Source organism: Catharus ustulatus, chromosome 16 (genome assembly GCF_009819885.2).
Source record: "Catharus ustulatus isolate bCatUst1 chromosome 16, bCatUst1.pri.v2, whole genome shotgun sequence".
Lineage (NCBI taxonomy): Eukaryota > Metazoa > Chordata > Aves > Passeriformes > Turdidae > Catharus > Catharus ustulatus.
This window is the reverse complement of record NC_046236.1, coordinates 11,030,531-11,048,289: the sequence shown is the minus strand read 5'-3', so window position 1 is coordinate 11,048,289 and position 17,759 is coordinate 11,030,531. Positions and strand designations below refer to the sequence as shown.

Genomic DNA, 17,759 nt, shown 5'->3' with positions numbered 1-17,759 from the left:
CAACAGCAGCACATGCTGGACAGCTGCAGTGCCTGGGCAGCTGTTTGTTCATTTGAAGCTTCTTAATTTTATAATGCTGTTTCTGGAATCCCTCTGCTTTGATTGCATGAAGAATTGTGAAGTTTGGGGCAAGAGGGAAGAAGTGCTGCAGTGCCAGCTTGCTCTTTTTTCTTTTTGTCTACAATGTTGTGGTTGGCTCTTTGGGAAATTCGTGGTGTTTGCCTGCTGCATTTGGCTTCTGTATCCTTCAGAAGCCCCATTGTGGTTCCTGGTTCTGCATGATATTTGGCAAAGGTTAGAGAGAAGAGTTGGAGGGGTGCTCTGGAATTGCCCAGGGACAGTTTACCAGCTGTTCATAGACAAAAAAATTACCAGACAAAAAAAAACCAAAACAAAACAAAACAAAAAAAAAATCCCCTTCTGTCCTTTCCTCTTACCTTCTCACTCTGCCAGGACTGACCCAGGGACAGTGGCCAGAGCAGCCAGCTCTGTACCTCTGGGGAGTCCCTAACAGTGAAATAAATGAGTCCCAGACTCTGGGATGCTCCTACACCTCTGCCACGTTGGCCCAAGAGCTTTGGGTGTGGGATTTAAACCACAAAACCTCTGGATGGTCATGAGTGGTCATGGCCCAGCTTGGTACACCACAGCAGCACATGGAGAGCTGTGAAACAGATTTTTCTGGGGCAGATACATTGCAAGCACATGGCTGAATTTTGAGTCAGCACTCAGCAGCAGGTACTCACTCTTGAGTAAAAGCAAAGGAAAAAGGCTTTGTTCAGTCTCTTACTTGCCTGAACACTGATAGAAGAAAGTGAGATAATCCCTTCCTGGGCTTTTGCAGAACTGGAAGTGCATCCCTGTCCCTGCCCAATACTCACCATCATTTTCTGTTGCTTGATTTGGGAATGCAGAGCCTCATCCTGTGGAACTGTGAGTGAGCTGCAGTGCTTTGCTCTGCTCCTCTCTCCATGCTTGGATAAGTGGGAGCTACATCTGCTCCTCATGCAGAGCAGTGCAAGGCACTGACTGTCAGCACAGAAAAATGGGGCAGAAGGAGATGGCATGAGTTGTGCTGGGTGCTTGTGTCTGGAAGGAGATGAGACATCAGAGAATGGTGCACATCTTGAGGAGTCATCCATGTACTCACCTAAAGAACAACAGTTATTAGCTGAAGTGCCTTTTTGTATTGATTAAGATGTGCAGAGGGAAAATTGCCTGGTAGATCTTTGGAAATTTTTTTTTAATCATTTGAAGTTTGGTACATTTGGTAGAGGAGCTCCCAAGCCCATCACCTCAGCATGGCCCCTCTTCCAGGCGTGGGGAATAGTGGCAGCCAGGAGTGCAAACTTCTCACCACTTCCTCTGCCACCTCCTTTTGCCAGTACTTTGTAGATAATAAAAACTTTATAGACATAAAAGCTTTATTACATCATGTCCAGAGGGGTACAATTGAGTTTTACTCAGGCTCCTAATTATTAATAAACATTTTCAGATTTTACATTCACAGCTTTCAGAAGTGCCTGATGTCTTGGGTGTGAAGTTTGAGGTGCTGCAGTGTGGCCACTTGGAGTGGCTGCTCATCATTCCCAGGTGCTGGAGCCTCCTGTGGTGGCTCACATTGGGAATTCTTTGAGTCACCCAAGTGCTGAGATCTGCCCAGCCCTTCAATCCTGAACAGCCAGGGTTTTGTCTTCTTGTTTTCACTTTCTTTCTCTTCTGTTTTCTCTTTGCTGTTAGCTTGTAAACCTGTTAATTCATATTGATTCCTTTAATTTCCAAAGGAAATTGCTACAAGGTTAATGTAGTACTTCCTACATGTTTTTAATTGGTGTTTAACCATTCTGAAAAACACTGTTGGGGTGAACTGGACTGTGCATGTAAAGCAATCAAACGAAAATGAACCAGTGTGCATTTTAATTGAAAATATTGCAATTTTGCATACTCAGAATCAGTTTGAACTTCTCCAAATCCATAATGCAAGGGTTTTATGCCTTGAGAGCCAAACCTCTGTCTCTTTGCTCTCCTCTGGCAGCCTGCTGGTCCTGGTAGGGGGATGGCACATCAATCCTCAGGCTCTACAAGCTGAGGTGATGCACAGAGAGCCTGGAAGGAGCCCCCAGCTGTCTCATGCCTCCACAAAACTGTTTAAAAGCAAGTCCTCACAGCAAGAGCTTACTAGATAGGAAAAGATTGTGAAGCTAGACAGGCTTTTAGTCTATGCTGCAGTGGCTCTCCTTGCAGTCTGAGCAAAGAATTTGGACTCAGACTTAAAATTTCATTAAAGCAGTTGTTTGACAGAAACCTGGCATAGCTGCATCCACCAAGCTGCCTGTGGAAATGCATGTTGGCTTTTGCTGGAAAAACCTCTGACAAATTCCAGAAGCTACAAATTTGGCTTCTGGAAATGGTGTTCCTGGATGACATTCATTTCTTCTGTCTTTCTTGGACTTGATGGTGCCTCACAAGGATGCAGTTAGACAGTGGTGGTGTGTGGTGTTTGATGTCTTTGGGGCCACTTTCACCTCTGGCTGGGGTTTTGTGTGTCCAAAAAAGCCACAGTGGCCGTGCAGCATCTGTGGGTGTGCTCAGGAGTGCATCAGCCAGCCCAGCTGAGAGTCCTGGGCAAAAATAAACTGGAGGCTCTGAATTTGGCTGGCCAGCACCTCCTCCACACAGCACACTGCAGCCATGCAGCCACACTTTGATATTAAACTGCTTGAGCAGCTTTTCCTGTGGTGCTTTTGGCTGTGAGCTGTGAGTAGGTGGGACATGCAAACTGCTCCACTGGCTTCTTCTGGAACCTTCCTTGCTGGCCCCTGGGCAGAGCCCTTGTTTTCATGTGGGTGGGCAGGAAAGCAAACAAGTGCATCCAATGGTGCTCTGTCAGCCTCTGGACCTGCTGCCCCCTCAGTGAAGCCCAGTCCTTTCCCATCTGGGGGTGAATTTTCCCTTGTTCTGTTGGAAATGTGGATTTCCTTAGCATTTTGCTTTCTTGGTGGGGTTTTTTTGATTTGCCTCTAGGATTTTGATGAGTACAAGCACTTTTCTAATTGCCAAAAAACGACAAGTTCCCTGTATCCAGCAGCCTGACAGACTTTAGGTGGGCTGTTAAAGATTTTGGAGTTGATCCTGAAAGCTCTGCATCTCTGCAGTTTAGGAATGATGCACTTACATTTTTCTGACAAACACAAATAATATATTTGCTTATTTGCTACATTATCCCATCACCAGACACGCAGTAAAATACTAAGGGGCTGTTACTGCAGTGCTTTCTGGTCACAGAACTCCTTTTGGAGTCAAAGGTGGGTTTGGATGGAGGCTCCTGTGTTGGGTGTGTGATTCTGCCCTGGGTTGTGTACACACATACTCATGCCTGGAAAAGTACATTTCAACTAAAACACAGCAACAGATATTTCTAAAGCCCCTGTAAATAAATGAAGATCAGGTTGGCAGTCTACTGAAGGTGGTGGCTGTTTTCAAACAATCCCTGCATGGTTTGAGGGTCTCCTGGATGGTTCCTGCCCTCCAATTGCTCTCAGATCCTACAGACCCCATAGATCCCAGGACACATTCCTGCTCCTGTATGAATTCATCTGAGCTGGAGTTTAGCACCAGCAGCTTTTTATGGCAGGATTGCACTTAGTCCAGGAGAGTGAATGGGGTCAAATCCCTGCTAAGCTTCTCCCTTGCAGTGAAGGGAGATGGTGAGCTCCTCGCTGTCCTAGTTGGGTTTTTGTTTTGGTTTCTTTTACTGGAGTTGTTCTGCTTTCTATAAATAACCACTGGAGCAGAAGCTGCAGCTGATGCCTTGCACTGAGCTGTCCAAACTGTGGTCTGCTCCTGGTGTGCCCTGGGAAATTATTGCTGAAAGAGTTTGGGTTTGTGATGACAAGGAAAGGGGAAGGATGTGTGAGCTGCCGGGAAGGTGGCACAGCTGGATTCCCATGTGCTCTGGGAGCTGCCATCTGAGCCACTTTGTGTTCAGGGCCAGATGCTCAGGGGGCTCCCAGGAGCATTTTGCAGCTTCTTGGGGTTCCCCTTGGGATGTAGTGTCTGCAGCCTGCCTGGGGGTGCCCTCTTGTACCAGAGCTGGGGGCAGGCAGGTCCTGCAGGGATATGTTCCCCCAGGGATGAGCCCTGCAGAGTGTCTGGTGTGTGATCTGCATCCTGCAGCAGGAGTGTTTCCCACTGCTGCACATGAATCTTAATTTATACTGTATTTAAACCCCGTGCTGGAAGAGTGCCTCTCAGACTCCAGCAGCTGCAGCTCCTGCTGAATCCACTGACGTCAGCTGGAGCTGAGGGTGGTGTGAATTTTCTTGCTCCCAGTTCGATCCCTGATCATCTTGTTGAAAAGGTCCAAGTTTGGCATCAGTGATAACAAGCTGTCTGCAGCAGCTGGCCAGGAATATTTCAAGAAGGGTAGTAAATTCAAATATTTGTGTTTGTTTTATGATTAAATTTTGGTAGCTCTGCTGATTAGTGACAACATTATGGAACAGGCATTTGGGTGCCACGTTTTGGGTCATCAGGCTTCTATGTCTGTGGATACCAGATGCAGAAAAGGCATCCTGCTGGATGCTGCATGGGGTTTGAGCAGGGGAGTTGGATTAGATGACCTTTAAGGTCCCTCCCAAGCCTTTCTGTGATTGTACAAAGTGCACCTGAACCTCCTGAGGATGGGCTGCAGCCAGAGCAGGGCACAGGATGGCTGCAGAAGGGAGATGGGTGTTCAGAGGGCACAGTCAGATCTGCAGGTGTGTGACAGCTGAAGATCAGCCATGGAAACAGGAGCAGGGGGAGAGGCAGACTTGGTGCATTGTTTCTATTGCAGCAGGAGCTCACAGCTGGAGCAGTGGTGCTCCCCAAGCCTTGGGGAGAAGGTGCCCCAACCAAGGACCTACCACAACAGGGGGAACAAAATCCATGTAATTATTCCCTCCTTTATTGCCAGGAAACCAATCACAGCCACAGCTCTCATTGGATAGTGTCTTCCAGATTTATTGAATGTGTTTGCTGTACCTGTGGATGAATTTTCATAAGCAATGTTGGTATGTTCATGTGAGCATTTCTGGGATGTGTCTGCTGGAAAGATACCATTTAGTTAGCATAATCAGCAAAAAAGAAAAGGTGATTAAGCATATGAACAGTTTTTCATTGGCAGGGAAGTTGATGTGTTGAAATGTGATGGTTTTACAAAACACACCCAGTGCTGGGGATCTTTTACTGTCTTCAGTGTAGGCTGCTCCAAAATGTCTGCTGTGAAGCTGGGATAACACATGCCTTTATTTCTGACTGTGATCTGCCTGCTGGGCTATTTAGGGTTCTAGGGCAATTAAGAAATAAGTTCAGTTAAAAATGGTTTGAAGCAACTTCCAGCATATTCTAGATCAAAGTTATTTCATTGGTTCAAGCACTCATGCTGAAATAAAATAGTAAAAAAAAAAAAATTATAACCTTTGGGGTATTTTTTTCCTTTTTGGAAATTGAGGTCTTGGTGTATAAATCATTGGTATCGTTTCAGTATTAAAAGATTAAAAGTAAAGGACTTTTTAATCATATTTGCTGCCATGCATCATGGATTGCTTTCTTAAACTTGGCAGTATGGGCTGTGAGTTTGGAAGAGCTTGTCCAGATGGGTTTTCAGCACCTTCTGCCTCTGCAGTGATATCTTCAGGGCAGTAATCCCTTTTGTATGCAGTTGGGTGTTTTCATTTACTGACCCTGCTCACTGAAGAATGTGGTCAGAGGAAATTAGGTCTGAAATGGTTCACATACTGAGGGAATTTTATACAGAGGCTGATTGGGTGGGTGGGAACAGGTTGTTCTGTTAAATCTGTGCATTTAAAAAAAAAATAATTTTCCAATAAAATTGGATGTACAAGGAAGTGATTTATTGTTGTCCAACACTAAGCAGAAGAAACCCTTTACTCCAGACTGTACAATGCAATTTTTGGGAAGACTTCTAAATTACACTTGTCTTTGATTGAAGAATTAATGGTTCTGGCTTCTTTCTTAGTGTATCCTGGACCATGTTTCCTTTTCTCTGTATTTTTTTTTCCAGACTACTGCGGGAGCAGTGGATCAGAGCCAAATACGAACGAAAAGAGTTCATCCACAGTGAGAAGCAGGAGCCTTATTCTGCAGGTAGTGAAAGACAATTTGGCAGAGAAGTTTTTTGATGTCCAGCACCTTCCATTTTCTTCCCCTGTGTTTGTATGTTCTTTATGTTGATTATTGCCCACGTGCCATTAAGCAGAAGTAAGTATTAAGTGGTCTTTTGCATGAGATCCCTCCTGGCATTCCCTGTATTTGATTTGGAATATTGGGAATTTGGATACCTGATGGAAACAAATCAGATATCAAGTTTCTGTTGACTGACTGCTCACCAGGAGCAAGTCAGACCAAGCCCCACTGGGTTTGTGTCTGGGAGCAGGAGGTGTGGAGCTGGATGGGGATAAAGGATGTTGGTGCCCTCGAGGTGACCTTTGCTGGGTGTGTCCCCCCCTCTCCAGGGCTCTGTCACTGCTGTGCACCGTGTGCAGGTGTCAGCAGTGGCACCTGCTCATCTCAGAGCCCAGAGGGTGACAGGGGCATTGCAAGGCAGGCATGGCAGAGCAGTGGTTGGATGATTTCCTTGCAGAAGGGCAGGATTTGAAGAGGAGACACAGAGCTCCACTGTGTTTGCTGTGTGGCTGCACCAGCTTGAAAGTGCAGGAAATTAGCTGGGTATTTCTTTGCTATATGTAAGTGGCATTTAATTTATTCTGCATATTAAGTACTTGACACTGGCTATCTGCTTGGATGACTCTGGGATAATTTTATTAACAAAGACCATGCTACAGATCAAAGGTTAAAATATTATTTTCATGATGCTTTTCAAGACTAATCATATGCAGGTAGCTCCAGCAGCTTGCTGTTATGAAAACCACAATTAAATTCTGATCTCATATATTCTCAATTTATGTTTTGAGCATTTCAGCTCTGCTGTATTGTGTACTTGAGGAACACAGTGTGTGGGGAGTATCCATATTCATAGAGAGTACATCAGGCACATTTTTATTTTAGGTTTTTTTTAAAAAGCTCTGTGCTGGAGTTGGACATGTTCTATTAACAATAAATTGTTTGATTTCTTAGATAATTTTGGAATGGATCTGCCAATGTGTGTACAATACCCATCCAAGAATAATGTTTACAGTTTCTACAGTGCAACTTCTGGATAGAAAAGCTGGGATTCAACCAAGTACTTGAGGAAAATGCATAATTTGAAGCACATGATGAGTCCTTTTGACTCTGAGAAGAGTGTGTACCTGGTTAAAGTGAAGTAGGTGCTTCAGTGCTGTGTGGGAAGAAGGGCAGTGTGTTCTGTGCTCTCTGAAAGATATTATAAGAAGAATTCAAAGGGGAGTTTATTTTAGCAGCGTGTTTTGTAGGTGTTCTTCAGTAATGTGGCTGCATAATATTTAACTGCACGCTGAAGTGATAAGGTTTTCTCACCTCTCTTTGAAGTTCAAAAGCCATTAAATACAGAATAGAAGAGAAGAGGGTGGGCCATTTTCAGTGAGCAGTGCTCTGGGGAGGAGGAGGGGAAGAGAAGCAGGCTGGTGGGCATCATGTAAGTGATTTTAGGCTGTGGATTGTCTTTGAGAGTGGCACAATCTCCAAAATCCACACAGATGAGCTGTGCATTTGGGATGTCATTTATTGATTCTTCTGGACAGTAAATTCTGAGGGGAGCTTTGGCCAGGTGGCTCCTCTGTAGGGGGACCAGGTTGATGTTACAGCAGAACCAAGGCAGGGATGCACACACCAAAGTGCCAGTGCCAGCTCTCCCCGTGTGCTGCACCAGCACAGCCCCCAGGTGTGATGCCCACCTGTCCTTCACCCTGTGCCAAGGAGTGCCCCTTCCTGCAGACCAGATGATGGTGCAGCTTTCAGCTCTGGGTGATTTCCTGGGGTTGTGTCCTGAGAAGGGAGCCCAGGGGAAGCCCTGTGTCCTATACACTGAGCCTCACACAATCACTGAGGCTGTGAAAGACCCTTCAGATCATCGAGTCCAGCACTGCCAGGGCACCACTCGGCCGTGTCCCAGCAGAAATGTTCCCAGGGGTGTTGGACAGCTCTGTGTCACTGCAGGGACATGGGGCTGTTTTGGTACTGTGCTGTTCATGGTGCTGCATCTCCTGTGCCTGCTCCTGCCAGGCTCAGCCCAGCTGGGGATGACAGAGGCTCTGGGCTGTTGCTTTTTTCCACTTTTGACCTGAGCTGTCTGTGAGCAAACCGAGGTGCCACCAACACCAGGGCACCCTCCTGCCCACCCCACACCCAGATCTGTCCCACTGGAGTGTACCTGTATCTCTCTTTTTTCCTAGTGCTGTCTCAGACTATTTTTCCTCACCCTCCTGAATTCCCTGGAGCAGTGTCAGGTTACCGGTTTCTAAGCATGAAACATTTTGTTGCTAATAGAAATGTCAGTATCCATTTTCTCATGTTTGCTGGAAGATTAAATTCCATTTTCCAATCCCAGGGGCTATTTTACATTCTGATATTTGTTCAATAATTGCATCAAAAATAAGAAAATGTTATATTGGAACAGTTTTGAGCAACATCCTTTTCCAGGCAGCCTGATGAAACCCTGGTCAGAAATTCAGTGTCTTTCAGAATATCCTTTGGGGAGAGACTGTCTGGAGCCTGTAGATGCCAAGCAGAAGCTATCACAGCTGAACTGCCAGACTTGGGAGAAATGAGCCTCGGGACAGGAGTGTCAGATGTGCAGGTCAGGGCTGAGGGAGCTGTGCAGGGAAGCCAAGCAGGAGGGTGCAGCAAGCTTCAGCTGCTGGGGAGGGGGATAAATAAGAGGCAATGTGGGATGCAAAGGCAGCAGCTGCCCCAAAGGGTCTTGCATATCTCCCAAAGTGCCTCATGAGATACAGAGTGATGCCAGGTAGCAGGGTCAGAGCTGGGAAACAAAGCCACTTCCCATGTGCAGGAATGCCCAGGGTGGGCAGCACTGAAACCAGCTCCTGAGCCTGGCTGTGGGTCCATGGGTCCTGGTTCAGTCCCTAAATGAGATGTCCCCTCTCGTGCAGTCACAGCCACTTACCCTCGCTGGGAGATCACAGTGGGAGCTCCTGCAGGGGAGATTCACAGTTCCTTGCTCCCCTAGGGAGCCTTGGAGCACAAGCCCAAGTGCTGTTCCCAGCTTTCGGCTCCTCTGCCCCCATCAGTGCTTTAGACTGATGGTTCTGTTGTTAATGAGTGTGTCAGCAGCATTGATTTGGGAGTGAGGAGTCAGTCTGGGTTCAGATGGTGCAGTGAGATCAGTGAAACTCTGATTAAATGTTGCGGTGATCCACTATTGATTCTCAGAGACACCCTCTCATACATTGAGCTCTTCATTCAGCTGTAGCATGAGCTAAATAATTTGTTTGCCCTAGCCAGACTTTATGAAACAAAACATTATTTACACCCCAGCAATCCTAATTAACACCATGGCCACATCCCTTTCTCTAGCAGGACATTTCTTGTACAACAGCACAGAACTATACCAGTCTTGAGACTCTCACATTAACGTGCTTCATGTTGGCTTTATCCCTTCTGGTAAATGAACTGGCAAAATTACTGTCAGTCTCCAGCTAATTGTCCTTGTTAAAGGAGTTTAGTGGGGCATGGGTGCTGAGTTCTCCTAGAAACAGGGGACAGTTGAAATTGCCATCAAAGTCTGGATCTGTACATCAAGGCATATTTTGATCAGTTTTAAAAAGCTTCATAGATCACTGCTGTTGATAGATGGCAGTTATGGCAAGGCTTCCCAGAGGACCTGCTGAAAGTTAGTTCAGTTGGGTGCTCTTGATTCCTCTTAATCAAAGGGATTTATTTTAACCAAGGGAGAGGTGCAGGAAGCAGAAGGGAATAGTATTTGCAGGGCTGGAGCACTGTGATGTTATAAACTGGTCAAGGTGCAGCTGCTCTGATGAATCTCAGGCTACAGATGAGAAAATGGGAGCATGGCCAAGAGAGAGCAAAAGGGAATTTGTTTGCTTTTTGAACTTTGACTTCACTGCTTTCGTTCATTGTTGTTGGGAAGCTGGGGCTCCTCAGCTGATAAAAATTGTCACAGGTCCCATGAAAGTGTTGGAGGAATCCAGATTTGCAGCAGGTGAAGGTTTAAACCCTGTCCTTTGGGGTGGGAGTTGGAGGACTGGGATTATTTGACTGGTAGCTCCATAGATAGGTGGGATGTTGCAGAGTAAAATAACGTGGTGTCACTGCAACCTGAGCTGGCCTGTGAGCTTCCACTGGAGCTGCTGAGGAAGCTGGAAGATGCAGGTAAAATTCTGGCCATGTTAGCAAAGTCAGTGATGGTCAGGGCTTTTGGCTCTGTTGGATTGTACTCCTGTATCTATAGCACTGTGGACTGGATCATACTGTCATTATTCAGGTGAGCTGTGGTTTATTCAGGTAGCACTTCTCTGAAAGTTCCTATTTGCTTGTATTATCTTCTGTCAGCACCCTAAGGATTACTTGGTTTATGTGTTGTTTCCTATTTGTCTGCAAATATGATGGCAAAATAAATTATGAGACATAAAAGAACACCCTAAAATAGTAAAATCTGTTAATATGCACTTTCCATTCCATGAGGCTCTTGCATAATTTGGGCAGCAGTTTGAATTAATTTTCCCCTGCACTCACACAGTTGGAAGGAGCTCTGATTGCAAAGCACTGGAGAAAACACAGGGGACACAAAAACGTCCTTTCTCAGTGTGAGGAAGACACCCTTATTAGCTCAGTGTGACCCGCAGTGATGTAATGCAGTTTATTTTGGGCCTCATCAGACAAAACAGTGAGCAGTGTTGCAGTTAAAATCCAATTATTTTAACTGACAGTCCTGATCCTCTGCTGTCTCTTACCCCATTTCCTCCAGCTAGCGAGGAGCTGTGGGTGTCAGAGCGACACCAGCTCTGCTGTGGGTTTTTTCACAGCCTCAGAAGCAAATTACAGAGCTGAGCAGCACCCAGGGAGCAAACCAGTGCTAATGGCAGCCTCAGAGGGCATGGGGCTTTCTGCACATCAGACAGCCCAAAGCACTGAGCAAAGAAATAAAGCATCAGCTGGAGGGCTCCTGGTGGCCTCTGCTAAGCCCTGAGCACTCGAGGTCTTTAAGGAGATGTTTGTGCAGGAGGGGGTGTGAAGCCACACGAGAACCATCCCCTCCCCTTGCTCTGTAGCACAGCCCAGGGTGGAGGTGGCCTGGGGACAGGAGGTGACACTGTGGGTGGGAGGGTGGGTGCCTGGGGACAGGCAGGGTCTCCTGATCTGTGTCTGCTTGCAAGAGGAGAGGGTGGGAGCAGAGAGGGGCTGCAGGCTCAGGGGAGCTGGCACCTCCTGTGCAGCCTGCAGGGTCCCAGTGCTGCACACTGCTGGGGCTGCAGTGTGCTGCTGCAGAGAGATGCTTTCCTGTCACACACACAGCTTCACCTGTGTAAAATCACTGCCCTGCCCAGGCCTGGCTGCAGGGAAGGACAGTTGAACCAGAAGAGGAAATGGTGCTGGTGAGGAGGTTTAAAGAAAGAGCAAAGACCCTGCTCAGGGCACTGTAGTGGTACAAGGGTTGTGGCAACAGAGTGTTCCCAGGTTTGGGCTCCATGAGAGGTGCAGAAGAGACAAAGGTGGATTGTTTGGGTTTTTTTCCCTATTTTTTGTGCTGGTTTATGCTGTCTGAAAGTCTTTGTGTGGAGCACTGCTCTGTGGTCAGAGCATCACCCCCGTGGGTCGGGAGAAACCCCGTGGGAGTGACTTGATGAGGGTGAGACACAGCTGTTGTGTGAAACAGCTCCTTGCAAGTGGGCAGAAGAGCCATGGGTCCTTCCTGTAGCATCCTTTCACTGCTGACAAGACAGCAGACCTGCATCTTAAAAGAGTTAAACCAAAACTCTATTGCTAAGGTGTTGTCAGCTAAATCAAGAGCTGCTTTTAGCGCTGGGCAGGATCTGAGCCAGCTCATGTGTGTGGTCAGGATGGCAGCCAGCTGCCATCTCAGCTTCTCTCATGCAGACCAGCAGGAAGATTTAGTTCACTGTTGTTTTTTCCCTAATGCAGCCCACATCCTTGGCTGATGTTCCTCTTTGTATTTCCACCAACTCCAGGGCAGCTCTCCTGGCTTTTCCCAGGGAAGGTGTGAGCGTGGTCAGGGGGATGCTGTGCACTGTACAAACACAGAGCAGGATGGGGTATGGCTGGGGGCAGGGTGAGAGCAGGGAGATGCCAGCCCCTTGCAGAAGGAGGGGCAGTGCCCAAGGTGGTTCTGCAAAACACAGGGATGAGGATAATTTTTTTAAGTGTCATTTACTCCATTGCTTTATAAGTGAGAGAGGAGGGTTCAGCAGCTACAGGGAGCCACATCTGGCTGAAATCATCCAGGATGCTGAGGAGCCAGAGGGAGAGATAGATGAGCAATGCTCACAGAAGCTTTGGTTCCTTAGGAAACAGAGCTCCTCACAGGAGGAACCAGGAGATAAAAGCAACCATGTCAAGAGTTATCAGCAGCATCTCGCTGGGCTTTGTCCAGCACCAGGAGCACAGTGGTGCAGAGCAAGATCACCTGCCTGGGTGCCCTGGGGTGTGCAGGAGCATCCCACTGCCTGCCAGGGGACGGGTGGCATTGCCTGTTTGGGGCTGGTGTGTGTGTGAAATAATCCTCCCCCATTCCCATGCTGTGGCTGTGGGGTGAGGGTGGCTGTACCTGGCCATGGGGCAGGGCTGGTGTGTGTGTGTGAAATAATCCTCCCCCATTCCCATGCTGTGGCTGTGGGGTGAGGGCAGCTGTACCTGGCCATGGGGCAGGGCTGGTGCCTCCCTGCTCTGCCCTGACAAGGCACAGAACCACCTCAGCATCAGTTTATTGGGCTTTTCTCCTTAAACCTTTTCTCCCTTCCCCCAGTTCCTTATGAGCTTACAGCATCTCATGCTAAAAATAGCCTTTGGTGTGGGAGTGGAGCCATGCTCTGCCTGCCCTTTGTTCGAGGGGCTGCAGCTCCAGCCCAGCAGTGTCCGAGTGTCCGAGTGTCCAAGTACCCCAGGCCAGAGCAGATCCACCAGTTCATGTCACTGCTCTTGCAGTGGCAGCTCAGAGTGGTTTGTGAATTGGCCACAAGCCCTCTGTTAAACAGAATGGGTTTGTAACCCCGCTCCCTGCTGGGTTTGAGGGATCTCTGCAGAGCAGTCGGGATGTTTGTGTGCCCAAACCCGAGCCGTGGCCATGGAGGGATTTCTGCTGAGGGCACTGAGCTTTGAAATGTCACTGTATAAACACCAGCTCACGTTAGACTCTGAATGCCACAGTAAAAGCTTTAGTGCCACATAATTTATAGTGCAAATTTATAAATGGCCTTTAAAGCCCTGGCTGTGTTACGTGTCTGTAAAGTCAATAGTATCAAGCAAATAAAGAGTTTATTTTCCCTTCATTCTGCTTTTTTGCTGGCATGTTTCCTGTAATGCCAGTGACTTGCCGCCTGATTTACACCATATATAGAAATGTAGAAAAAGCCTAATTATAATTGGCTCTTCTAACGTTTTGTGAGTTGAACTTCTGAAAAAACTGGCTGCATCTTGATCCAAAGGTCTGAGTTTTTCAGAAGTTTCTGCGAGTGTAAATCTCTATTTAACCTCAGTGCAGATGTGGCTGATGGGCAAACAGCTGTCAAAAGCTTTAGCCAGCCTTGATCTTAGTCCACAGAGAGGAATTTTCAATATGAAGAAATAAGTTAATTTATTTCTGCCTAATAGCCTCAAAAAGAAGTTCCTGCTTGGCTCCAACTGCTTTTTAGTGTCACTGTTATCTGATGCTAGTTGTAAATGGATTAAATTCTCTTCTGATGCTTGAAAGGCTCAAGAATTAGAGCAGGGCTTTGAGAGAAGCTCCATGATTTTCTGCTCTGCCCCTCACTGATGGGAAGCTCTTGTTTTTGTGATTCAGGGCAGCAGCGTGCATCAGGAAGACGTGGCTGTCACAGGATCTGTGGAGCATCCCTCACTGTAGGATGCTTTTTTGTGCTCTCTTAGCCTCTCTTTCCAATCCCTGTAAGAAGATTCCTTGTAGACCTAGAGATGAGAATAAAAAAGTAACAGCAGCATGGTTAAAAAGCAGCAAAAATCAGGATAGCCTGGTGTTTTGTCAAGAATTCACATCTTGGCTTTTGCAAAGCAGAGATTTGGGCATGGAGGGGAGATGCTCTGTGGGAGGAACTCATGGCACCAGTTCCCTGCAGTGCTTGTTGGTGCTTGGTGTGCATGCTAGGGTTGGACCAGTGGTGCCTTTGTTAAATCACCATTTCTGGTAAATTCCCAGCAACCAGTTCTGGTGTTTGGCTGAACCAAAGCACCAGGTTTGGCTCTCACTGGATTTCAGCAAATCTCTGCACTCAGTCCTGCCCTTGTCTCTGAGGGCTTGGCTGCAGGGCCCCAAGGTCTGGCTGCATTTTCACTCTGCCCAGCTGACAGCAGGAGCAGCTCCTCTGCTGGTGCACCCAGCAGTGTGTGCCTGTACAGAGCAGCTGAAGGTGGGACTGGTCTCTGAACAGGCTGGATTTGTGCCTCAGTGAGGAGCACAGGGATGCTGCACCTCCTTGGCATGGAGCTCTGCCCTGTCCCAGTGTCCCAGAGGATGAAGAGATCTGGCATCACAGCCAGGCAGGGATTGGATCAGGCAATTTGGCTTCTAGGCTGAGTTTTGCAGCCTGCTGTGAGCTGGGTGCTGTGCAGGTTCTGCTGATGCTTCCCGTGGTTGTTGGGGCAGTGGGGAGCATGGCAGGGAGAGATGCAGGATGCCAGGTTAAGTGCCAGCAGGGTTCTAGCCCTCTCCAAAAAGGATGCAGCCTCTACAATTGGCTTTTCAAAGGGGCATTCTAGCATTTTGAGGGTTCTCAGGAGCATTTTGTTGTATCCAGTGCTGCGAAAATGCCTTCAAAAAGCAGCCCCTGTCCAGAGGTTTCCATCAGAGGGGTGAGGGGGTGAGTGCCTGATGGAAACTGCAAACCCTGCAGTTCTCCCAGCCCAGCACCAAGGTCTCTGGAGGCTGATGTGCTGTTGTCAGGAGTGGGTTAAAGCACGAGCATCCCTCCAGCGAGCAACCTTGCCTGGCACAGGAACCTCCTTCTCATGCTGCCGAGCCACAGAGAGGCTTCTGTTCTCCAGCACTGACATCAGCCCCAGCCAGGACGTGAGTCACGCTGGGAGCCAGGCTCGGGGAGCTGCTCCCCCCTCCACACCCTCCCAGGGAGGTGCAGCCCCTCTCGGTGGGTCTGAGCCCCCCTGCTCCCCCCTCACCTGTGCAGCACCTGCTGTGTGTCAGGTGTGATGTTTGCAGCCCCAGGAGCAGCCCATGCCCCCCGTGGGGCTGTGTGAGGTCTGCCATCCATGCCTTGGCACTGTGGATTTTGGGTAAAAAAAGGGGGATTAAGGCCTGATCTTTTTTCTTTTTTTCCCCAAAAACCTTTTGCCTAATAGGGAGGACCTTTCATCTAAAGGGAGGGAGAGTTTAAGATGAAAGGTTCTGGAGAAAGATGGAAATGGTTGAAGGAGAAAAGTCTACAGAAAAGTATGTTAGGCTGAAGCAGATGGGACCCCACTGCTGATGCTCAGTCTCCTTTTCATGTCTTCCCAGTATAATCCTTTATGCATTTAACATTACACAGCTCTGTGCCAGGACTTGCTCCAAGAAACCTTTCCCCATCCTCTCCTTGCAGGTTTGAGGGAAATGCAGTCATTGCTTTAAAACAAATGATTGCTTCTTCTTCTGCCTTGGATACCCTGGCACTGCCACCATGGGAAGTGGATGGGGAGAGATGCTTTGCAGGTCGCTTCTGCTCTCTGAAGCCTCACTCAGAGCAAAGCAAAATCTCAAACAGTGAGTGAACAGATATTGAACCAAATTGCCTTGGAAGGAGATGGATCCATTTGAAAAAGTCCACTCAAGAAACCTGCAGCAGATCTAAGGCCAGGCAGACTGACAGCATCCTCTGCAGCCTGCTCAGAGGGTTTGGGCAGGGCTGGGCAGGGAAGGGCTGTGCTGGGCAGGGAAGGGCTGTCCTGGGGAGCTGCCCCGGGTGGGTCCCAGCCCCGCTCCCTGCCGGCAACCTCACAATGCAAATGGTGCAAACATCAAACAGGACTTTGCTGCAGTAAAGACAAGGCACATCAAAGGGCTGTTTAGCAAACTGAGCTCAGGAGGAGGGTGCCAGGGGAGATCACAGCATGGTTTGTCTCGCTGTGATTTTTCCTTGTGCGAGGGGACCGGGCTGTGACAGGGACGCGCGCGTGGCATCGCTGCCATGCCGGGATGTGCTGACATTTCCACAGGACTAGCATCATATGACCAGGAGCTGGAGAAGCCTTTCAGGAGCTGTTTGGAAGTGCTGATTCAGACTCGGTACAACCCCCTCTGAAAGAGTACTGCCGCCTCCTGGGGCTCTGTGGGAATCCAGGGAAGATGCTGCACCACTTCCCAGCCTGGAAAACGAGACACCGCACCAAGTCGCCACCAGAAGGCAAAGGAGAGGGCTCCAAATGCAAAAGCCTGTCTTTTAGAGTTAAACTTGGTGCTCTTTTATTTTTTTCTATCTCTCTGAGCTATGGCAAGAGGCCAGCGACTGCTGTTATGCTTTCCAGGAAATCCATGAACATTGCAGTGACAAAGTGATGGGGCGGTGATGGATCTCACAGATAGCTGCTGTAGGAAGAAAAACATCTAGCAAAGAGAAATGCTCTGATGTCTTCAGCTCCCCTAAAGCAGAAAAGCACTTAGGCAGCCAAAATTTGCAGGTGAGAACCTGTGGGTCTGAACTTAGGGGAGGAGGAGCAGCCAGCTCTGGGAAGGGGGTAGCACCACTGCAGGCTAGAGCTGGATGCTGACAGCTAGTTTGGGATCCAGCTGTGGTTTTAACAGCTGGTTCTGTCGAGCTGCCTTCAGCACAGCTCTGATCCAAGTTCTATAATTAGCCCAGGAGCAGCAGCTCTCGTGCAGGCAGTGAGGCAGCAGTGATGCTCCATGCAGGGGAAGCAGAGCAGTGTGGGTGTGACCCTTGCTGAAAGGGGAAAGGGCTGCCCCATGGAATCTTAAATAGTTGAGGGTTGGTCTTTTTATTTTGTTCTCCATCTAAGGATTTTTTGCAAAATATTTCATTAGGGTTTTTTTCCCAGCTCTCAAAAAAGCACACCTAAGAAATGTTGTTTCATTTTGTGTCATCCTTTAACAGAAATGTTTACATTTATCAACTCAAATCAAAAGCATTGAATTTGTGGTCAGTTTGAGGTTGGTTGAATTTGCTGAGCTGGTGCAGTTTCTCATGGGTGAGGTAGTCTGAGCCCCTGCAGCCCGTGGCAGCTGAGTGTGCTCCCTGTGTTTTGGGGTGTGCTCTGGATGCTCCCTGGGGATGCCCTGAGTTGTTCCCAGCAGGGTCAGTCCAGCTGTGAGGATAGACTGTAAGATCAATAAATGTGTGAAACATCCCAGCTGTAATTATCATGGCTTACACCTGTCCTTGAGCTTTCCCTGTTTGAGGTCAACCAACTTGAATTAGTGTATTTTGATATTGCTCAGGCTGCCTGTTCCTGTAACCTTGAGTTTTTCAGTCAATAAATGGACCTATACCAATTGGAGAGAGCTGAGGAGAAGTACAAGGCTTTGTTCTCCATGTCTTGGATGATAAACATTTAAGGAAAGAATTTTCTATGCTTTATCAGAGTAGTTGGTGCTCCAG

At 47.9% G+C, this 17,759-nt stretch overlaps 1 protein-coding gene across 1 annotated transcript in view; it reads left to right on the top strand.

The window, feature by feature from the left end:
- The window catches only part of ADAP1 (ArfGAP with dual PH domains 1), a 48,973-nt gene that overhangs the window by 13,545 nt on the left and 17,669 nt on the right, over positions 1 to 17,759 (top strand). The window contains exon 4 of the mRNA XM_033073929.2: positions 6,068 to 6,150. Coding sequence (XP_032929820.1) covers positions 6,068 to 6,150 — 83 coding nt within the window. The remainder of the gene's footprint in view (positions 1 to 6,067; positions 6,151 to 17,759) is intronic.